The 24629-nt window shown below is 39.1% G+C and overlaps 2 protein-coding genes across 2 annotated transcripts in view; one reads left to right on the top strand and one right to left on the bottom strand.

Annotated features, from left to right (window-relative positions):
- Positions 1–15469, top strand: part of LOC126328583 (nucleolar protein 12) — a 48179-nt gene extending 32710 nt beyond the window's left edge. The window contains exon 4 of the mRNA XM_049996052.1: positions 15105–15469. Within this exon, the coding sequence (XP_049852009.1) occupies positions 15105–15389 (285 nt within the window). The 3' untranslated portion in view covers positions 15390–15469. The remainder of the gene's footprint in view (positions 1–15104) is intronic.
- LOC126328547 (endonuclease III-like protein 1) overlaps positions 1–24629 on the bottom strand; it is a 250074-nt gene that overhangs the window by 130334 nt on the left and 95111 nt on the right. The window lies entirely within an intron of this gene.

The following is a 24629-nucleotide window of genomic DNA, read 5'->3' as shown; positions in this document are numbered from 1 at the left end:
ATGTGCTTTGGAAATGCTTGCTGCGGAAGTACTGACTGGAACAAAATTGTACTTATTCTCATGTAAAATTAACCAAGACACGTTGGAAAACTTTTTTTCAACTATAAGGCAGAGAGGTGGTTTTTGCAGCAACCCATCTCCAAGGCAGTTTTGTGCTGCATTTAACAACTGTACACTAAGCAAACTGATAAACTCTTCTAATGTGGCAAACAGTAATTGTGAAGGAATTGACTGACGTCAGGCAATACTGGACATCAAATCTGCTCAATCATTAAAGGTCTCACCATTGTTATGCAGTAGTGATACAAGTTCTACAACAAAGCTACCAAATGTGGAAGTTCCAGCAGACTTAGGAGAACAAAACAGTATGAGATATGTGTTTGGTTACATCTTGAAGAAACTTTTTTCTTTACATAATTGTGTCAAGTGCAGGAATCTACTTGTAGACAACAGCTAAGACTTAGATGCAAATGACAAATTTTATTGCCATTTCAAAAGTTATGAAGACAATTTAGGAAGCTTGGTTATTTGCAGTGAAAATGTTTGTTTATTTTTGAGGGATTGTGAAAATCAGATGGCTTCAGTTTTTGATGAACATTCTCACAAGAAAAACTGTGGTGAATTATATGTGGACTTGTTGATGGCTATCCCAAGTTTTCCTCCTGGGTGATGTGAAGAAACTAAGCTGCTATTGATCAAGATATTTGTTAAAGTGAGACTCGTTTACCGGCTCAAATATTGGAATCAAGACTATAAGAAACCGAAGAAGTTGGCTCATTTGGGCTGCTGATTTCTTTGGTATGTATTTCATTCACTCCTGTTGTTAGCCACTTAATTTTCCTTGCTTCTTTCATGTGGTGACATTATTTTGTCAGCACCTTGTTGATTGATAGATTGTTTGAAAATTATTCAGATATTTGGTTTTTCATGAAATGTAATGTAATCGGCTCATTATAATGTTTTCAGCATATTTCTCCCACTATGTCAGTCGCTTGTCCCACTTAGAATAATATAAAGGTGAAGGTCATACTTATGGTAACAGGTGACAATGACAAACGCAGTAGCCCTACAGAACGATAAACGAGCTGTTGATCATTTTTGCATGTAGAGGTGCATGTCTGTGCTTCTTACGTGTGAATCTGTGTGTTTATATTCTTTTGATATCAACGTGGTAAGCTGCAATTCTGTCCAATGTCACAAGTGTTTCTTCACGAATGTGTTGTAGCTTGCCACTCTGTTCATGGTCTTTGTCCATACTTGTGCTTATTTTAGCATCATTTTTAGAAACATATGTGCCTTCTGATACTACACAAACCCTTGGAGACAAGAAAATAACTCAAATAATTTCGAAATTATGTAGGAGATGGATACAAACAAACATTATGCTTACGGCACTTCTTTCGTTCACCTTACCTGCCGCTTGGAGCACTAGTGTCGCTCCATCTGTCAAACGGCAACAACTTTTACAGCAGTGAGTGTCACGACTGTTATGTTAGACTGTGGTTGAACCATCCACTGTATGGGATAATTATGTGCAGTCAGTAGCTTCATTAATGTTAAGTTTTCAGGTGGAAGCAAAGCAATTGCAGGAAGTTTCACCCCATGTAGGTGAAGGGTACTGCTTCATCCTAGGACTAGAATGCCTGTATGCTAAAAATTGACCATAGACAACATATGGTAGAACTGAGCCTTGTTCTGTGTGGGGAAAACTGTTATCAATGACACTGTTGCAAGATTCATCTCTTACAAGAGATGATTTGATTAAACTATTAAAGATCAATTCACATGATAAAGCAGTGCACAAGAAACAGAGAAACTACTGTAGATGAACATCGGAATGGAACTACCAGCAAAATTATTGTGTGTGATGGAACCACTGAAAGGAAACAATGAGTTGGACAAAACATGGTGCTCTGTGAACTGAAGTGTTATATGTGTACGGGAGACAGATGGTGAACAGTTAGTGCCCTTTGCCATTGATGGAACCAAAGGTGTCAGTTTATCTAAGGGATTATTGGTTGCCAATTTAGATATTCTAGACAAAGATGATCTAGGCAGAACAGATTCAGATGGTAGCCATGAATAAGATCCAAATATCACTACAGTACATTTAAAAAAATGAAACATTTAGAAGGAATAGAGAAAACACTTGGAAGTTAGTATTAAAACTTGAGGTCCTATTTAATCCTCATGGCCTGTTACCCAATGATGCAGCATGGGATCCCAACTGGGAATCAATCACATGTGTACTGTAAGCCGTATTGGGTGCTCCATAAACTACAACCTCTAATGGACGAATTCATTAACCAACAATTATGCAGTAAGCCTTATAGGGTGCTTCATGACCTACAACCACTAATGGAAGGATTCATTATCCAACAGTTATGCATTCGTATCAGTAAGGAAGTACCAGTTTGTGGGATGCACCCATGATAATAGTACCAAAGAAAATTTGGACAGAACAAAGTTCTATCAGTTATGCTGCAACTATAGATAGCTCAATAACCATATGATTACAAATGCATACCTAGTATATAATGTAATGTGAACCCTTATTAGCTTGGGACAGTGTAGGTATTCCTCTATACAGATCTAAGAAGTCAGTATTGTCAACTGGAAATAGTACCAGAGGACCAACCAAAAACTGTATTTATAGTTCCTTGGGGTCACTATCAATACCGTCTAGTGCCATTTAGTTTGAAAAATGTGCCAGTCACATTTCAATGGTTGTTGGATGTAGTCGTGAAGGGATTAAAGCTGAAACAATTTATGGTGTATATAGATGATGATATTGTTTGTGTGATGTATGAAAGAGCATGTACAATAGTTAACATTTTTTAGGAGCACAGCATGCCAAACCTTTGGCATAATAATGTGTCATTTTGTACTATGATAATTGAATTGCAATGCACATGTAATTATCCAAGATGGAGTAAGAACAGACCCAAGATTATTGGAATGCTCTACTGAGTTTTCCAGCATCTTACACAGGCGCGGAATTAGTCATTTTTAGGGTCAGCAAGTTGCTAAAGTTAAACGCCATTTAATACTGAAGTGTGAAAGTGTGCTTGAAAAATTAAAGAAGTTACTAATTGCTAGTCTATTACTGGTCTTTGTAGATTACAAGAAAGAGTTCATTTTATCATATGACTCTAGCAGTAATGGAGTAAGTCACGTTCTAAGCCAAGAGGCACAGGATAAGGAGTGTCCAGTTGCTTATGTGTCGCAGCTATTGAACAGAACAGAGTGAAACTATTCTGCAACAGAAATAGTAATGACTAACTGAAACCCTCAGCTGCCGACAGGTGTTGTTGATATACCTCGATGTGGACAGCTGAAAATGTGTGTCCCGACTGGGACTCGAACCTGGGACCTCCTGCTTACATGGCAGACGCTCTTATCTACCTGATCCACCGAGGACACAGATGAATAGCGCGGCTGCAGGGACTTATCCCTTGCACGCTTCTCGTGAGACTCACATTCCCAACTGTCCACAATTCTACATATGTAATGTACCTTATAGACATTTGCCCATCCACTCATTACTCGTGCACGCTTTGGCGATTCCCATAAGAGTTTGGGCAACCTGTGTGCATTCGCACAGACGGAGGTCAATGGCTGGGTAGCCTTTAGCTATATATAGACAGTAACTGTTCTCGAAAGAACGGAATACTGTTGATGACCGTGCAGCTTTTCCCTGGAATAAATGATGACTAACTGAAACCCTCAGCTGCCGACAGGTGTTGTTGATATACCAGGGAAAAGCTGCACGGTCATCAACAGTATTCTGTTCTTTTGAGAACAGTTACTGTCTTCATATATATAGTTAAAGGCTACCCAGCCATTGACCTCCGTCTGTGCGAATGCACACAGGTTGCCCAAACTCTTATGGGAATCGCCAAAGCGTGCACGAGTAATGAGTGGATGGGCAAATGTCTATAAGGTACATTACATATGTAGAATTGCGGACAGTTGGAAATGTGAGTCTCATGGGAAGCGTGCAAGGGATAAGTCCCTGCAGTCACGCTATTCATCCGTGTCCTCGGTGGCTCAGGTGGATAGAGCATCTGCCATGTAAGCAGGAGATCCCAGGTTCGAATCCCGGTCGGGGCACACATTTTCAGCTGTTCACATCGAGGTATATCAACAACACCTGTCGGCAGCTGAGGGTTTCAGTTAGTCATTATTTATTCCAGGGAAAACCTGTACGGTCATCAACAGTATTCTGTTCTTTCGAGAACAGTTACTGTCTTCATATATATTAAGCAGTTTTGAAGTGATTATTGGGATTAAAGGATCTGTCGAATATACGTACTTGTCAGGCTTTAAAATTTAGTGAGTTTGATTTTGAAGTAGCTCATCAACCCAGTAAGAAGCACGGAAATGTAAGTGGTCTTAGCATAAAAGTTGTTCTGGTACAGGCAGTAAGTCATAGTATTGCAGACTAATGTGCTGGTCTGCTGTTCAAATTGCTTGGCAATGTTTTATAAAATTTTAGACTTCAGATATTACATTTGCTTTAAAAGCAATTTATTAGTGGATTATCATTTATCTCAAACTTTCTTTTTGTGTTGTTGATTTGAGTGGCCTGTTATTTGTGAGTATACTTACATTATTCATTGAAGACTCAGCAGTGTGTTTACATTTTGTGGCATTTAGTTGCAGCTGTGATGGTTTTAAAGCTAAGTATTGACAAAGTTGTTTGTGTACTGCATGTGAATGTGAAATTTAGTAATTTTCAATAGTTCTTCCAAATATTAACAGTGTGTTTACATTTTGTGGTGTGCAGTTGCAGCTGTAGGTTTCTTAAGTACGACAAAGTTGTTGGTGCGCTGCTATTTGGTTACTAAATTCAATAGTCTTGTGATGTTTCTGGTGAAATAACGATGTAATAAACTTTCGTAAAATTTTGCCCACTGTGTTGTATAGAGTTGTTTGTGTGTTATAGTCATTTATTAAGTTTAGTACTGTAGTTTTCAGCTGACATTTCTTAATGTTTGTAGTGCAGTATTTCAGTAAAACTTTTGTTCAGTGTGTTTAATTTTGTTGTATGTTCCAGTGGCTTGAATTTTTTGTTTTAGTTAAGAAATTGTGTGAAGTTTTTGTGGTATTGGCATTAGTTGTGGTTTAGTAGTATTAATAAATGTAGTTGCTCTCATAGTAGAAAGTGAAATTCAAGATCACTATTGTTAGTTCTTTTAAATAGTTCTAATTTAGTAATTGGACTCAGGTAAGGTAGATATTTAGTTGTTTTTTTCCCCAGGAACTGTTAACATTTTACCATGTGTGAGAAGTGTGCGCTTTGTCATAGATTTATGAGTAATGGGTTTCATTGGGGAGAATGCAGTGGGGAAGCCAGTGGGCGTAGTAGAGAGATCCTCTCCTGGAAATGCAGATTTTGTAGCAGAAATAAGTTGATAGAGGAGGAGGAAGAGGAGGCGCGTAAGTTCTGTGCCCTTCTGCTGCAATTTTAAAATGCAAAGGAGGAGCTAGGGGAATGGGAACTGACGGTAAGAAGGCAGCTAGGCAGAGGAGATATTCAGACAAATTTACTTTGCGTGCAACCAATATATTTGACCATCTATCAGAGTTTAGGGGAGAAGAGTCTCTTGTAACTGTAGGTGTAGGAAACATTCAGCAGTCCTCAGCAGTTAGGGAGCCTAAGTCAGTTGCAAGTTCTAATAGAAAGGAGGTGGTTCTGCTGTTAGGCTGTTGGTATGGCAGAGGTGTGGACCAACAGTTGCAGGAAGTGTTGGAAAGTGAGTACCAGGTCATCAGTGTTGTAAAGCCTAGCGCAGAGTTGCCTCAGTTGACTGTTATGTAGGAATTTTATGAAAGAGGATCAGGTAGTGATCGTGGGTGGAGGTGGGAATAGTCTTGATAGGGACGGGGAGTATGATGAAGGCGGTGACCTGGTAAAGGTAGTGACTCAAACTGATGGCACAACTGTGAAATTCATGCAACTGTTTCAGCATCACAATCAGCCTCATCTTAATGCTGCTGTTAAGCATGTTAACATGGGGCTGGAGAAGGCACTAATGGCAGAGAGTGTGCTCACATTACAGTGGTACCAGTTGAATCCATCAGTAGATTTGGTTTCACTGGGCATGGCCTGCACCTCAATAGGTAGGGGAAGAGGAGGCTGGCAAAGCTTATAAGTGACAGTTTAGTGGGTGGTGTTGGGATCAGTCGTGGGAAAATTGCTGTAGTAGGTGGTGTTTGAGCTGCATCTTTTTTAGGTTGAAGTCAGCTGACAGGTATCCCTGCTTAAAGGAAGTCTCTCTAACAAGGGAATCACTTTCAAGGGAGGTCAGGTATCCAAGTAGTGAAGGAATTAGTGTATTTCATCAGAATATGAGAAGTAGTAGAGATAACTGCTTATAGACATTGACTCTGACATTATTGGTATATCGGAGTACCACTTAAATAATTTGACTGTTCAGGGGCTTCCTTTACCAGGATACAGATCAGCTGGCAATTTTTCAAGGAGTTCTTCGCATAGTGGGAGAGTGGCCATGTATATGAAAAAACAGTACTCCACTTGACTCCGCAGACGTATCATTGTACTGCACTGAAGAGCTATTTGAATGTTTTGTAAGGACAGTTGAATTTAATGAAACTAAACTTCTAATTATTGTTATTTGTAGGTCCCCTAACTCTGAATTCAGAGCATTTCTCTCTCAAGCTAAAGTGGCCTCTTGATTCATTTTATAGGAAGTATCAAAGATTAGTTGTATGTGGTGACTTCAATATTCATTTTGTATGTGGTAGTGCAAGAAAAAGGATGTTGGAAGATCTCCTAAATTCATATGATGCAGACTGTTTTTTCCAACCAGGGTGCAGGGCAACAGTAGCACAGCCATAGATAACATTTTTATTCATTCTTTATTACTAGATGCACGTTCTATTTGTAAAAGGGTAAATGGCCTTTCAGACCATGATGCACAAATTTTAACAGTAAAAGCTTTTTGTAGTCAAACAAATGTTATATATAACTACACGCTATGTAGAAAAGCTAATCCAGATGCAATAGAGGATTTTTTTCAACCTCATTAACGAACAAGAGTGGTAGGATTTTTATAGTGCCAATAACATTGAGGACAAATGTAATGTTCAACACACTATAGCCTGATTAAAATTACGTGGTACTTGACATTTCATACTTTGGAGCTGCCTTCCTCCAAGAGCAGTCATCGTCATGTCCAAACTGTTCGGTGTTGACAAGCTGCCGCTTGTGGTCTGTTCACTTCCACTGTTTGGCTACTGTTGTGTAAGGAGCATGCATATTTCGTAACAGGTGTGTGTGTGTGTGTGTGTGTGTGTGTGTGTGTGTGTGTGTGTGTGGTTTTTTGTGAAATCTGAAGAAAAATGTTCAAATGTATTTGGGACTTAATTGCTGAGGTCATCAGTCCCTGGTCTTGCACACTATTAACCGTTTAACTTCCGCTAAGAACAACACACACACACACACACACACACACACACACACACACACACACACACACACACACACACACAGAGAGAGAGAGAGAGAGAGAGAGAGAGAGAGAGAGAGAGAGAGAGAGAGAGAGAGAGAGTGGTATCTGTGGAGAGACAATGACTACTGCTGCAATTCTTGGCATTTCCTTTTATTTTCGTTATTGCTCCGACTGTAGGACCCACCATAGCTTTTGCACCATCTGTGCCCACATCTATGCAATTAGACCATGAAACTTCGTTAGTCCTTAAAAAAAATCATCCAACAGACAGAATATTTCAGCACCTGTTGTGTTGGCAGACAGTGGCCTCCTCAAAACATCCAGAATATTCATAATGGACAAAAGCCTATAAAATCGCTAATCCTGTAACATCAGTGGATTCATCTATCTGCAGAAAAAATGAACTGTGGTGGATGTGAGGAATAAGAGTGTCTTTCACATCATTTGACATGTCAACAGTGCGTCTCTTGACAGTATTGTTTGACAATGGCACCGCCGGCCGGGGTGGACGAGCGATTCTAGGCGCTATAGTCTGGAAACGCGCAACCGCTACGGTCGCAAGTTCAAATCCTGCCTCGGGCATGGGTGTGTGTGATGTCCTTAGGTTAGTTAGGTTTAAGTAGTTCTAATTTCTAGGGGATTGATGACATCAGAAGTTAAGTCGCATAGTGCTCAGAGCCATTTGAACCATTTGACAATGGTACCAAAGATACAGGCTTTACTGCCTTTTCGTCTAGCATGCAAGAAACAGTATCTTTAACACATGGCTTTATGAGATTTTCTGTAATGGTATGAGCTTTGCCTGTTTTTGCCACTCGATAACTAACCAAGAAAGAAGCTTTTAGTGAATCTTCATTAATTGTTTTTGCACGAGTTTTCATGCAATGCTGAGAAGCAGATACTTCAGCCCTCTTCCTTTTGAAAAAATCGATGTCTTTGGCCTGGAAATCCAGGTGAGTACCTTCAAAATGATGGTGCAATTTAACTGGAACCATTGAACTGTTCAGAAGGGCGTGCACAAATTACACACTGAGCTTTACTCTCCTTTGTCTCCGTAAAGCCCATTTCTAAATAGCTTTGTACTTACGCTTCTTGGTTATTCCAATTCCACAGGATATTGCAACCAACGGAGTACTTGCAGCGTTTTCACATAATAAATCTGGCTGTGGAGCCTCCTGTGATTGTTCTTCCTTTGGTCGTCCTCCCTCCTCATTAATTTCAACTGGAAACTTCGCTTGTTATGCAGGCGATGGAGAAACTGCACCCTTCTTCAATGATCCTGACTTCAACCACCAATCCATGTTAGAAGTAATAAACTGGTAAAAAATTGACTTACGAAATAGGTAGTGCACTGACAAAGCAAGTTTAACATTAAATGATGCGTGCAGCCGCATACATGCCAGCGACCTCTGTGATTGGGCAATAAAGCTCGCTCCACACATGCGACCCCTGTATTGTTGCTTAACAGTCAATCAGAGAAACCGCATTCTCCAGCACTAAACTGTGTATGCATTCTCACTTGGGAACCGCAAAGGCTGCTTGGGAATACAACCATGTTTTTCTCACACACGCGCACACATACAAAAGGGCGGTGAATTTGATTTTCACATTCTTATTCAATAATTTTACTCATTATTTTACATGATTTGGTGAGAGGTGGCCACAGACCCCCTAGAAAGAGCTGGCAGACCCCTAAGGGGTATTGTAAGGTGCTTAAAAATGTTATTGAGAAGGCAAAGATTATGTGGCATGCATATAGAATAGCTAACACATAGGATAAAATTAAAACTGTGTGGTCAGTCATGAAGGAAGTGTCTGATCAGCAGCACAAGGTTGACAATATAAAGTCAGTCCATAGTAAAAATACTGATAAGTCATATAAATGTACAGTATTTAACAGTCATTTTCTGAGCATTACTGGTGAATTAAAAACATAGTTTATCATCATCATCAGCAGCAGCACCATCTCAGTCTTTTCCCAGCAGCACCATCTCAGTCTTTTACCACATCATGTGGGGTCGGCATTGCTTCTCTTCCATACATGCTTATTCAGTACTTCTTCTCTGAGCCATCCTTTCTCCCATAGGTCCCCTGCTACTTTGTCTTTCCCTCTCAGTTTTGGTCTTCCTCTTCTCCTTGATCCTTCAATTGCTAAGTCTTCAACTCTTCTCCCCATGTAGTACTCCCATCTTCTCTGCACATATCCTTACCATCTTAGCCTACTTTCTTATATCTTCTTCCCTATGTTCCCTACTTTCACTGTTCCTCTCATGTACTCATTCCTTGACCAACTCTTTCGTGTCACCCCACTCTTCCACCTTAACATTCTAATTTCTGCCACTTCCATCTTTTTCTCTTGGGCTTTTGTAATTGGCCAAGTTTCTGCACTATACAGCATTGCAGGCCTCACCACAGACTTGTAAAGCTTTCCTTTCATTCTGCAGCTAACCTTCTTATTACACAGTACTCCGCTCAGTTTCCTCCAGTTCATCCATCCAGTATTTATCCTGTGCTGCATTTCAGCCTCCAGTCCTCCATCACTTTGCATGTAAGAGCCTAGGTAGTTAAATTTCTTGACCAGCATTAGTTCTTCTCCTTGCAGATAAATATATAGATCTTTGGCATCCTTTGTACACATATACTCTGTTTTCACCCTGGTAATTCTCATTCCCCTTTCCTCTAGAGCTTTTCTTCACTGTTCAAGCTTGCCTTGAAGTGCCTCCTAGGTGGGTTCACAGATTACAACATCATCAGCAAACATCGCGCTCCAAGGTGCCTCTCTTTTCACATCTTTGACTAGTACATCCATGACAAGGCCAAAGAGATATGGGCTGAGAGCAGATCCCTGATGTAGTCCTACTCTCACTGGAAATGCCTTTGTTGCACCTGCACTGCTCCTGGCTTGTGTCATTGCACCTTCATACATGTCTTCTACCACCCTGGTATATTTTTCTGGCAGGCATTTACTTCTCAGATATCCCCATATCTCTTGCCTTGGCACTCTGTCACATGCCTTCTCCATATCAATAAAAGCCATATGCAGTTCGGCTTGTACTTCTCTTAGTTTATAAAGGTAATTATATAACTCTTTTGAAAAATGTCTTTCCGATACTGATGTCTGAAATACTCTTCTGTGATACTGACAAGGGGGAGATTGAGTCAGTGGAATGATTAAAACATTCAATAGTCAAACCGCTTTATAAAAAAGGAGAAAGGAATAATGTAGACAATTTTAGACCTATTTCTATGCCATCAGTGTTTGCTAAAGTTACTGAAAAGGCTGTGTATGTAAGGGTAATTGATCATTATATTTCACATAATTTGCTGTCAAATGTATAGTTTGGTTTTAGAAGTGCTTTAACAATTGAAAAGGCCATATTCTATTTTCTCTCTGATGTACTGGATGGATTAAACAAAAGGTTTGAAATGCTAGGCTTTTTTTTTTATTTAACTAAGGCATTTGATTGTGTTGTTCACAAAATATTGCTCCAGAAGTTGGATCATTACGGCATATGGGGAGTAACTCACAATTGGTTCACCTCTTATTTTAATAACAGACAGCAAAAGGTCATTGTAAACAGTGTTGAGAATGGCTATTATTGGGGTCTGAGTAGTGGAGCACAGTTAAATAGGGGGTGCCCCAGGAATCAGTGCCGGGACCACCCTTGTTCCTTATTTATGTAAATGATGTGCCCTCTAGTATTATAGGTGATTCTAAAATATTTCTATTTGCTGATGACACTGTCTTGGTAGTAAATGATGCTGTGTGCAATGTTTGAATTTAAATAGTGCAATTCATGACATAAACTCATGACTTGTAGAAAATAAACTAATGCTAAATCACAGTAAGACTCAGTTTTTATAGTTTCCAACATACAATTCAACAAAACCCAACATTTTAATTTCGCAGAATGTACGTACGATTAATGAAACTTAACAGTTCAAATTTCTAGGTGTTCAGATGAATGGTAAACTATTGGCACCCACATTCAGGATCTTGTTCAAAGACTTAATGCTGCCATTTTTACTATTCAAACAGTATCTGAAGCAAGTGATAGTTCAACACAAAAAGTAGTCTACTTTGCTTATTTTCATTCACTTATGACATATGGTATTATATTTTGGTGTAACTCTTTCCATTCTCAAAGGATACTTTTGGCTCAGAAATGGGGAGTTCAGGCAATAAGTGGTGTAAGTTTGCGAACCTCTTGTCAACCACTGTTCATTAGTCTGAATATTCTGACATTGGACTCTCACTATATATATATTCTTTACTGTCATTTTTTGTTAACAATATCAGCTTGCTGGTGCACCCATTTTCAATAAGCTCCCACAAAAATTCAAAACTCGTAGCAGTAATACATGTGCTTTCAAATTGAAACTGAAGAATTTCCTCATGGGTAACTCCTTTTATTCTGTCGAGGAGTTCCTTTAAAAATTAAGCTAATTTCTTTGTTATATTCTTGATTGCATTTACATGGCTTGTCTTTCTTTGCGTTCATAAACATTTTATTTTATCTGTTATTACTTTTATGTTGTAATTTCATGTACTAACATGTTCCATGACCTTGGAGATTTGCTCCTCAGTTTGGTCCTATGAAACTAGACGTGTAAAATTAATAAAAAATTAAAAACAGCATAAGCTGGTGTTGCAGGTTGCAAAGTATTTGCAACACAACCACAGTTTGCCATGCATGCGGTGTATTGTGGAAGACGAGAAGGTTTGTGCTTCATGTAGTAGTTCCTGTCATGCTTTGAGAAGAAATAATGGAAACAAGCACATGGTATATGGTCATGAAAAATATAGAACTACAGACAGAACAGTAGCCAAATGTTACAGTTGTAGAACACACAGACAAGATGTAGAGCAGTATCTTACAAACTGTATGGCATGTGCATAATGAATGGCATTGAGCCATCAATGTGTGCTGGTATAGAGGTTGCCAGAAGCTAGTAAACATTCTGAAATAATCAGGATAGACTGATTACAACCTTTTAGTGGGACACACACTTGTAGTGAGACACCAGTGGGTAACCACTATGTTCTGATCGTTAAAGGTCATTTCTCATGTGAATCAACATCAGAGTGGGCACCACCCACACTGGGCTTGCTGCAACCTGCCCTGCATGTATGCACTCTGCTACTGCAGGATTTTGTCTGTAGGTTGCTAACGTTACATCCTGTGTTGGGGTCCTTGGTTTGCAGTTGTGCTTTGGTGCCTCCTGATCTGGGTCCAAAACACACTGTTAGCTGGTTTGGTATTTGCACCAAACTGGATGACCAGTTTACTTCGAGGTTTGCTGTCTTGGTGAGCCTCTTCCCTGCTCTGGCTAATGCAGATCTATGTGCCCGCCAAGACACTGACTTGGGTTTTACACCATGATATGCCCCAGCAGCGCCTTGCTGCCAGTATTAAAATTGCTGGCATTCATACTTTTCTAGTTTTCTCTCAAATGTTTAAAAACTGGTAAATTAGCCCTGCTTGTTACACCATGTACTTTCCATTCAAACTACACTTTTTAAAGTAAGTTCATATACTTGATGATGGTGTTTGAGGCAGTTGGGTGGCTGCAGAGTATTTGTACTTCGTCTCAATATTCGTATAGGTTAATGCTCTCCAAGTAGCATTAGCTTGCTCTTTACAGAAACTATTCTGTAATTTTGAAATGCCATTGAGCTCTTCACTGTCCCCAAATGTAACAATGATTGGGAGTGTGTCTTCTTTTGGGGCCCTGTCATTCATGGGTGGCAACAGTTTACCATTCCAGTGAACAGTAAGAACCGGAGGAATACCATTCTCAGAAGCTGATTTTATTATTTCAGGCTGTTCTCTTCTCTTCTTCTGTATGTACACTCAGCTGGTATCAATCCAAAGCAGCTGCTATTTTATATTAATTTATTGTATTTTATTTCTTCAGTAATAAAATCATTGGGACCTTGGATTGCATCATTCTCCAATGAACTGTCTAAGAAGTGCATTCTAAACGCTCACCATCACCAGTATTAACTTCATCTGAACTTGAAACTGCCAAATATGATTCTTCAGATGTTGATGAAGAAAGTACAAGAGAAGGGGTAGAAGTGGATGCTGTGCACATTTGTTTCTCTTGCCTTTTTCTTCTTCCAGTTTTCTCTGCCGTGCCCTTTTTTCTTTATGCGTAAGTACTTGGTGTACTCCCGCATGGCTGCCTTTATGCTCAGGCTCTCTCTGTCAGAGTAATAACATCCTCCCTTTTTCCAACTTCATTGTTTGTAGAGCATAGAGCAAATAAATTGTCCAGATTATTTATGGACTTCTTTTCATGGTACTTAAACACATCTTGACACTTTTGGCATTTTGTTTTTTTGCAATTTCTTCACTCCGAATGCAAGTAAATAAGTTTAGTGACCAAGGTGGAATTGTGCTTTCTCCCAAAATATAATGATCTTGTGAACTGCAAGATTAGCACTTTCATTAGTGGTTAATTTTACTCCCCATATAAAATAAAGCTTCCAACACTTGTCGATTTGATGGTAATTTGTATCCAGTTATTTGGTATTTTATATCTCCAGTAAACGCTCACATTCCTTGGCACTCTGTAATTGACATGACATCTTAGATAATGACTGGAAAATATGTGCAACACAATTCATAACTAATAAAAAAAACTGACTGTACTGCAACTGCACTTATTGATAAGCTGAGACGACAGCAAAATATCTGTAAACAGTGTGGAAAATCATGTTCCTCGTGCACATTTGTGCTGAAGTTGGCACGGGTTACAGAGCTCCAGTCACAACAAAATGTTGTACAGACATGTTTCAGATTCAATCAAACAATATTAGAAGATAAGCGTTGAAGTTGAAGTGGAAAGATAAGCGAACCCAGCAAACAGTAGTCCAGCCTTGTGATTCTGTGCACTGGCCGCCTCTTGGTGAGATAAGCAAGCACAACCAACCAGGGCCAGCCTGCACTGCTTAGCATGGACCACAGCAAGAAAACCCCTTCGACTGCTATACAAATTGTGATCAATAAACTTCTTATTATTTTTCAATGCCTCTATGGTTCCACGACAGTCAACTACCTGGTTCTACATACCTGCTGCTGTGGCAACTATCCTTGAAGTTGTAGCAAGCTGCAACAAGGTTAATAAACACTCGAACCATCCTGATCCTCCTCCACCACTTTGGTGTTATATCAAGCTTCTCTGTGGACTATGTTGGCTAGAAATGTAATTGGCAAGATTTGTTATGTGTTTAAAACAACAAGCACAATTCGCAGGTGGCAAAGCAACTTGCTGATCACTAACAGCTGTCAGTTACTCCACAAGAATTCTGTGCTGGTCTCAACCCTTAGCCATATCTTTCTGTAAAACCTGCATGAGAACAGACCTTGTGTAAAGGCAGAAATAGGTAAGGAATTTAAAAGAATTAAGCAGTCAAATATCAGTTGCTGCTTATGTCCAGAAGCACTGCTAGTAATGTTGCTAGTGACAAGTGGTAATGCCTTGAGATCTCACTCACTACTACTGTTTTTGCATTGATTTTTGTGAGTAGTGTTGCAATATCACTGTATTTGTATATTATTTGGGGATGGGTAATTTATATAACAGATCAGTTGACTTTTTTTTAAATCTCTTATACAGGTTGAGTATGACAATGAAGAAGATCAGGAAGAGGATGAGGATGGTGTGAATAATAAAACAGTTGATGATATTCCTGGGATGGAGATGAAGACCAAGAAAGAGATTAAAAAGGCTATCAAGAAACAGGCTACAAAACAAGTGAAAAAAAGTAAAGCTTTTCAGGTAAAAAGTAAGATCGAGCGATTTAAAAACAAGAGAAAATCACTTCAAGAAAAGAAACGTAGACTAAAATTGCAGAACCGTAGTAAAAAAAATAAGCATAAGCAACAGCATAAACAAAGATGATTGTTTGTGTGCAATATGTTATTTATATTGGTGTCAATACGCTTTGTGTTAATAAATGATTTACATGAGATAAAGGATCAGACTTAGAAGTTTAATGAATGTGATTGACATTCCTTGTGATGCACCATTTCACAACAGTTTTCAAGGCGCTAATATCTTTGTAACTCTTCATTGAGTTAATCACAACAGACTTATTTGTATTGACAGTATAAATGTACACTGTGAGTGCAGCTCTGGCTCAAGAAGGATCAGTAAGTTTTATACCAGTATTTCTTCTATTTTTGGATTTCCCATCACAATGCCTTTTGGTATTATATATCAGGTAGCTCATGCCTCATGCAAGCACAGTTTGTTTAGCTTTTTTAGGGAGAGCAAGTTAGATGGACTGGTACGTAGTGTGTGGACTTACATTTTAAGCCACATAGCTTCAGCTCTTTCAGTAATGATACAACAGGTCAATTACAGAGTTGTTGCATTGACTCGAAGACCGAGAAGTTGGCTTATTTCAAATATTTGCACTCCATGTTGTCTGATGGATTATATTCTGAGACATTGCAGCTACATTAAGAGAGCTAATACCTTGTCAAGCAGTAATAATTCTCTTTATATGATATATCTTGAACCTCCCTGTGAGTGTCAACAGCAGGTTTTGTTCCTTGCTGTTTGGTTTGAGTTCCCGAATTTACTGCCCTCCAGGAAAGTTCTCATGCCCAAATTATTCTTTGTACTGAGAGCTGGCTGAAACTCAAAGTGAGGAGCTCTGAGATATTTTACAAGGCATGAAAATATATCAGAAAGATAGATTAAGGATCATAGGAGGGGGAGTGTTCATTGCAGTTGTCAAAAATATTGTCTCTAGTGAGGTCGAAGTTGGTGTGACAGTGAAGTTATCTGGTCACGTATAATAGGTGTAGATGAAACCAAGTTAATTGGTGGATGTTTTTACCGACCATGTGATTCTGCTGTGACAGTTTTAGAGCCATTCAAAGAAAGTCTACATGAGCGTAGACCATAGCACGTAAATACCCAGATCATGCTATACTAGTTGGAGCGACTTTAACCTACCACGTATAGACTGGGATATCTATGGATTCATTGTGGGAGGTACAGACAGTCATGTGAAATACTTTTGAACACATTTTCTGAAAGCTGTTTCGCGCAGCTACCTAGGCAGCCCACACATAATGTAAATATCTTAGACCTTGTAGCTACAAATAGGCCGGACCTTATTGACAACATCAGTATAGAAACAGGGATTATTGATCATGATGTCATTATAACAACTATGATTATGAAAGTTAATAAATCAGTCAAGAAGGCCAGGAGAGTGTCTCTACTAGATAGACCAGTTATTAGTATCTCACTTAGACAGTAAATTGGCATCACTTAGTTCCAGTAAGATGGATGTAAAGGAATTATGGGCAAAGTTTGAGCAGATTGTAAATCATGGTCTGGAGGTTTATGAGCCTAGTAAGTGGTGGATAAAGGATGGAATAGGCCACCTGATTTAATAACGAAATTCAGAGGGGAAGCAGAGGCTATTGCTATGTTGGTTCGAAAGGGAGTGCCCAGACGACGACAAGTGAAGGTTAGGGTTTGTGCGTCTGTGAAAAGATCTATGCGTGAAGTGTACAACTACTACCCCGTCACACCTTAGCAATAGATCTGGCAGAGAACCCGGGGAAATTCTGGTCTTATGTAAAATCGCTAAGCAGGTCTAAGGCTTCCATTCAGTCCCTTGTTGAGCAATCTTGTGTGGCAGTTGAAGACAGCAAAATGAAAGCCAAAGTTTTAAATTTCACTTTCAAGAAATCGTTCACAAAGTAGAATCATACAAACATATTGTCGTTCGACAATTGACAGACTCCTGTTTGGACGATGTAGTATTAAGCATCCTTAGTGTAAAGAAACACCTGGAAAATTCGAAAGCAAAGAAATCACCTACAGCACTGGCCCCTTACCTAGCTTGCATTTGTTGTGAATCTTCTGTCCAGACAAAGTCCCAAGCAACTGGAAAAAGGCACAGGTGACTCCAGTATATAAGAAGGGTAAAAGAACAGCCCCACAAAATTACATACCAATATCCTTAACTTCTGTTTGCTGCAGAATCCTTGAACATATTCTCAGTCTGAATATAACAAACTTTCTTGAGACTGAGAAGTTTATGTATACGCTTTTAGAAGGCATCACTTGCACGAAACTCAACTTACCTATTTCTCACAAGATTCCATATTTCTAGATTTCTGGAAAGCATTTGGCATAGTGCCCCATTGCAGGCTGTTAATGGAGGTACAAGCACATGGAATAAGTTCACAGATATGTTAAAGTGGCTCAAAGACTTCTTAAGCAATAGAACCCATTATGTTGTCCTCGACAGCGAGTGTTCAGCACAGACAAGGGTACCATCAGGAGTGCCCCAAGGAATTGTGATAGAACTATTGCTGTTAACTATATAAATAAATGATTTGAGGGATGTGATGGGCAGTAATCTGCAGTTTTTTGCTGATAATGCCATTGTGTACGGTAAGGTGTCGAAGTTGAGTGACTGTAGGAAGATACAAGACAACTTCCAGTTGGTGTGATGAATGGTAGCTAGCTCTAAATGTGGAAAAATGTAGGTTAATGCGGATGAGTAGGAAGAGCATAGCTGTAACATTTGGATTCAGTGTTACTAGTGTCCTGCTTCACACAGTCAATTCATTTAAATATCTGGACGTAACGTTGCAAAGTGATATGACATGCAACAAGCATGTGACGACTGTGGTAGGAAAGGCGAATGGTCAATTTCGATTTATTGGGAGAATTTTAGGAAAGAGTGGTTCACCTGTAAAGAAGACCGCATATAGGACTCTGTTGCGACATATTCTTGAGTACTGCTTCAGTGTCTGGGATCCACAGCTGGTCAGATTGAAGAAACACATTGAAGCAATTCAGAGGTCGGCTGCTACGTTTGTAACCAGTAAGTGTAAACAACGCATAAGTGTTACAGAGGTGCTTCAGGGACTCAAATGGGTATCTCTGGGGGCGAGGCAATGTTCTTTTCGAGAAATTCCCTTGAGAAAATTTAGAGAACAGGCATTTGAAGCTGAATGATGAATGATTCTACTGTCACCAACATTCATTGTGCGTAAGGACCACGAAGGTAAGCTACGAGAAATTGAGGCTCATATGGAGGGATATAGACTGTCATTTCTCTCTTGCTCTATTTGCGAGTGGAACAAGAAAGGAAATGACCAGGAGTGCTACAGGGTAACCTCTGGCAGGTAGGTAAGTTGTCAAAATATCATGGAAATGGAAAACAATTTGGCTTCAAACCCCAAAAACCTAAAACCATGGGTTTCAAGCTTCAATGAAAAAACCTGAAGGATCAGGAAGAGTTCTGTTTAAAGTAGATAACTGTGCCTCTTTGACAATCTTGGAATTCTCACGCTTTGTTGCCAGTTCATTTAATCTTTAATAGTGTTTGTAGCAAGGAGTGAAAATTTGTTTGTTTATGACTTACATTTCCACAATACAAGATAAACGTAATTTCCATGGATACTTCACACCATTATTAACATCCTTATTAACAGGTGCAGTTCTGCATGTTGTTGCTAGGACCTCCAGGAAGACTCCAGTTGGCTGAAACACAAAATAGAGAACTCTTATGAATGGAGTAGAAAATTAAAAATATGTTACTGATAGGGCCCGGATTTTAATGACAAGTCATTTTTTTCCCTGCATGTGAATTTTACAATAATTTATGCATGCATCCTGACATTGTAGTGTAGCAAAAATTATTTTTATTGTGCTTGTAAAGTCATATTTACATCTCTTTTAGTAATGGGTCATATTTTGGCCACTTTTTGCCAAAAAATGCATATATTTGGTATATCTTTAAGTACATTAGAATAAAAACATGAAAATGTTGCTCACACATGACTGTTTCAGATGATATTGTCATACCTAAATACAACAGTAAGTACAAAGCTCCATTTATCAGCACTGTGATAGACAAACAGCATAACACACTACTTGGTTCATTGACATAATACATTGTTGTGCAGGGTGGACAAAACCCTGTCAAAGCCAACAAAAGTGGCTTCTGACGTAATAAACATTGGACATTGGCCACACTACTCGGTTTGAATGCAAACTGTCTCTAATGACCTCAATGTCAATGAGACATAAAGTCCAATCTTCCATCCTTCCGTTTTTGGATACAAACTTGGTCTTACTAAGTGCTCGAACAGCATGAATTTGTGAGGTTTTGTTTGTGATTTTGGAGAGAAGTTCTTTAGCACTGAGGGGAAATAATATTGTATAAACTGTGTGAAGTTAAACTTAGTGCAGAAAAGTGCTTTAACATGCAACAGCACTGTAATACCACCAGACACAACAGCTTTGTGGAGAGAGGTGCAGAAAATAACAGCAGACAGGCACTGTTATTTGAGCAGACAAGTCCTTCTTCAACTATGCAATCATTCTTCAATGACTTGTGTCAGATGATGGTGTCTTGCAACATCCCTTTGGGGAAGCTCAAGAATCCACATTTCAGATAGTTACTGGAGAAGTGCCACTTCCAGATGAATCTACATCAAGAAAGAACTATTTACTTATGTGCTTCAAGGAGGTGCTCAACAATATAGGAATTAGTGTTGCTGATCAAAAGGTCTGGTGTCCGTAAATGAAACCACCAATGTGGATGGGTGTTATGTTGCAGATGTGAGTATTGATGTTCTGTAAGTTGGCAGACCTGAGGAAATGTTAATCTTAACATGTTCTTAAAAAACCAGTCCCACTGTCTAACTAAAAATATTGTTGATTAAATGAGAAAAATAAAGTTCACTAACATTTCTGTCTAAGAGAAATAGACACAAAAATGATTTATTCTGTTTGTTGGTCGTAGGGTGTAGAGTTGCATCACCTACACTGTTTATTGATGAAGTCAATATTTAAAAATTTATACGCCCTTTAATTACCTTGATGTTGTCATAATTGTTGTTGTTCATTGTCCTGAAAATAAATGGGGTATGATCTCAGTGCAAGAAATGAGATTTTATGACATTTAAGAACAATATTTATATCTCTTCCTGGTATCAGTGTTCTGGTGTAATCCTTTCATCGAGCAGTTTGATCAATAATGAAGTATTGTCGAGTTCCCAAAATAATGTAAATGGGTAAACTTGAAACACTTTTCAATAAAACACCTTATAAAGCACCATTGTTATACACTGAAGAACCAAAGAAACTGGTACATCTGCCTAATATCGTGTAGGGCCCCCGCGAGCATGCAGAAGTGCCACAACACGATGTGGCATGGAGTCAATTAATGTCTGAAGTAGTGCTGGAGGGAATTGACACCATGAATCCTGCAGAGTTGTCCATAAATCCATAAGAGTACAAGGGGGTGGAGATCTCGTCTGAATAGCGCATTGCAAGGCATCCCAGATATGCCCAATAATGTTTATGTCTGGGGAGATTGATGACCAGCAGAAGCATTTAAATGCAGAATAGTGGTCCTGGAGCCACTCTGTAACAATACTGGACATTTGGGGTGTCACATTCTCCTGCTGAAACTGCCCTCATCTGTCGGAATGTACAATAGACATGAATGGATGTGGGTGATCAGACAGGATGCTTACATACATGTCACCCATCAGAGTCATATCTAGAGATATAAGGAGTCCTATATCACTACAATTGCACATGCCTGACACCATTAGAGAGCCTCCCCTGCTGACATGCAGGGTCCTTGAATTTACGAGGTTTTCTCCATATCTTTACACATCCATCAGCTTGTTACAATTTGAAATGAGACTCATGTGACCAGGCAACATGTTTCCAGTCATCAACAGTCCAATGTCGGTGTTGATGGGCCCTAGAAAGGCATTAAGTTTTGTGTTGTGCAGTCATCAACAGTACACAATTGGGCCTTAGTCTCCAAAAGTCCATATTGATGTTTTGTTGAATGGTTCATACGCTGACACTTGTCGAGGCACTGAAATCTGCAGCAATATGTGGAAGCATTGCACTTCTGTCATGTTGAATGATTCTCTTTAGTCATCGTTGGTCTTGTTCGTGCAGGATCTTTCTCCGGCCACAGTGATGTCGGAGATTTGATGTTTACCAGATTCCTAATATTCATGATACACATGTGAAATGGTTGTACGGGAAAGTTCCCACTTCGTTGCTACCTCGGAGGTGCTGTGTCCCATCGCTCTTGTGCCGTTCAAACTCACATAAATTTTGATAACCTGCCATTATAGCAGCAATAACTGATCTAACAACTACACCAGACCATTGTCTTATATAGGCATTGCTGACTGAAGTGCCATATTCTGCCCATTTATGTATCTCTGTATTTGAATATGCTTGGCTATACCAGTTTCTTTGGTGCTTCAGTGTATTTTTGACACACTTGATAAAGCACATGTCAATTTGCTCACACTTTTCATACATTGATGATACTTTTTATATACATCTGACATGGGTGCAATGGAGACAAGTTACATTCGTGCCTCCCACATCTGTCCACCATCAATGCTCAAAGCAGATCTCTTTTTGACTCCACTGCACATTATGACTGCTATTTCTAAATACACACCAGAGTGTCACATAAAGCAAAGGCAAAGATGTTATATTTGAAGAGAGCACAGACTTTCATTAATATAGGTAGTTTAACTAGAATGACAATTATGTAGAAATTGTGTAATCATGAGCACATTTTGTAAAATATATTTTGTTCCATAATCATTGAATATAGTTTTTTAAATCAGATTTTTAATAATTTGTGATTGTTCTGAATAAGACCAGCTATTGATATTTGGTAACTAAAGACAGTTTGCCTGAGGCAGTTAAAGCTTTCAGATAACAAGTGAGAATATGTATGCAGATATTCTCAAATATAAAGGAAATAATATAAAATAATAAATGAAATATCCAGCATAGGTCCTCAAACATCAAAATAGATCTGTAAAGTCACAGAGAAAATGTGTTTAGACACACCTGTATCACTGTCCACAGGAATTGTACCAATTGTACCAGTGTACACACACACACACACACACACACACACACACACAGACCACGACCAGTCTCTGGCTGGCCTCAACATCTGGAGACAGTGGTCATGTGTGTGGAAGTTGCAGTTGTGGTTGGTTTTGTGTGTGTGTGTGTGTGTGTGTGTGTGTGTGTGTGTGTGTGTTTTGTCTAATTCGGAAGAAGCCCTTCTAACTGAAAGCTTACTTGTTTGACAGTTCTTTTGTTCTGCTTGTCTGCAACTGAACATCTCTGCTATGTGGTAAGTGGCAATCTAACCTTTTCATAATATTGCCATTGTTCCATAATGTATTTTACGAATAGAGTTTTCATTTACTAAAAGACACACAACATATTTTGAGAACTCAAACTATTATTTACAGACTCCACCTCTCAGCCTTATGTACATTAATGTACAGTTTTTTTTTTTTTCTACTCCAGGAGAGCACTTGGTACAGAGAAATAATAAAAGAAATTGGTAACGAGAAATTCTAAATACTAGGCACACATTACGGCAATGTACAGTGGAACAGGTAAATAGTGACTTGATGCCCTACATCAGGAAATCACACCATTAAATTAAAGAGTACAATGAAAAACATAAGAGAGATCAGTATTACATATCGGTAAGTAACCTACTATTTTTCATTTGTGTCATATTTCACTACTTTCTCCAACTTTTTAACAACCTGACTATTGACAGACGGGCCAGGTGGTTCTTTGAAAAAACAGTAAAGAACAATATGTGGCACTGGCACAACTCTCTTCCTAACAACATTCCTTTGTTTTGTACTTATATTTCACCTTCTCATAATTTTCCAAGTACGCTAACAGATGGTGGTTGGAGATCCACATAGTAAAGAAATGTAACTTAATTTCTCAGGTGTAGAAATGATTCTCAATAATAGTTACTCACACAAATCTCAAATGTGAAACATATAGCTTCCTCCTCTAATATAAAAGAATGTGCTGTAGAAACAATAAAATATACTTACTTCTAATTTATTTTTAAAAAATTATTTTTAGCTGTTGTATATGTTCGAAGCGTGGCTATTAATTATTTTTTTCCCAGCAGTAACAACTCCGTATTTTCACTTAATTTCAGTTGTGTAATCACTGAGACAGTTCCCAAAATTTTATTTCGTTAGTTATTTATTGTCATCTCTGCAGTATATTCATCACTGCATCTGTAACATTCCAGTTACTTTTTACTCATGTTATTCGTGTGTGTGTCCTGTAAGATTCATCGCCAAGATTTAAAAGCCATAGATATGTGAGATCAATAGCAATCACTTCAGAATGTCATGAGTTTAATTATATAAAAGTTTTAAATCACGGTCGGCAACCGGCGGCCCGCTGGCCGGATCCTGCCCGTGATAGATTTCAACCCTGTCTGCGGACGATATCCGCGGTAGAGGACAAGGCGATCACACTATACTCCGCCAGGGACACATTTTCGGGTATTTCTGCAAACGCGCAGCACAGATTTGCAGCTCACGATGTAAACCAGTGGAAGTTTTGCTTAAAGACTTGGCCAGGCAGGCTGGTGACACGTCTCTGGCCGTAGCGGATGGCCGGTGTTTGCAAGGCAAGGGACGCCACATAGGCAAGAGATGGCCTCAGCGACTGGCTGTTGCTGCGTCAGCGGTCTCTGTGGAAGGATTCTATACCCGTCTGTGCTACACATTGATAGAGCGCCAACGCTTGTAGTAGTTACAATGTCGGTAAAATTACCGACTGCCCGCGAAATGTGCAGACTTCAACAAAGGCAGCAGATGTCGCTGAACAAACTAGTTCTCTGTCGTTAGTTCGCGCGCGAAATTTTGTGCTAGTTGTTTCTTAACACTCCGATGCTGGCGCTGGATCTATGAGATCCATTCACTCAAATTAACAGTGCTATAAAACTATCTCGTGTGGATGAGCTCCAGGATCGTGTAAGGTGCTATATTTATTTTTAATAATTTTGTTAAAGAATTATTTCATAAACATACAAATAAGGAACTACGCTTGAAAAAATATAATGTTCAGGAAAAGTTTTACATGGTATGTGTAACATACAAAGTTCTGAAAAGTTACTTACAACTAAAAATATATCAAATAAGAGAGGTTTTCATGTTTCTTCTGGAAGAGCTCCCAAATCACATCCTTCACGGCAAACAAAATCACAATGTCCGCACGATTTACACGAGTATTTCGACAGTCGTCTTGTACTAGTTGTGA

The sequence above is a fragment of the Schistocerca gregaria genome, chromosome 2 (assembly GCF_023897955.1).
Source record: "Schistocerca gregaria isolate iqSchGreg1 chromosome 2, iqSchGreg1.2, whole genome shotgun sequence".
In the NCBI taxonomy this organism is placed as follows: Eukaryota; Metazoa; Arthropoda; class Insecta; order Orthoptera; family Acrididae; genus Schistocerca; species Schistocerca gregaria.
Note: the sequence above shows the minus strand (reverse complement) of the source record. Positions and strands in the feature narration are given on the sequence as shown.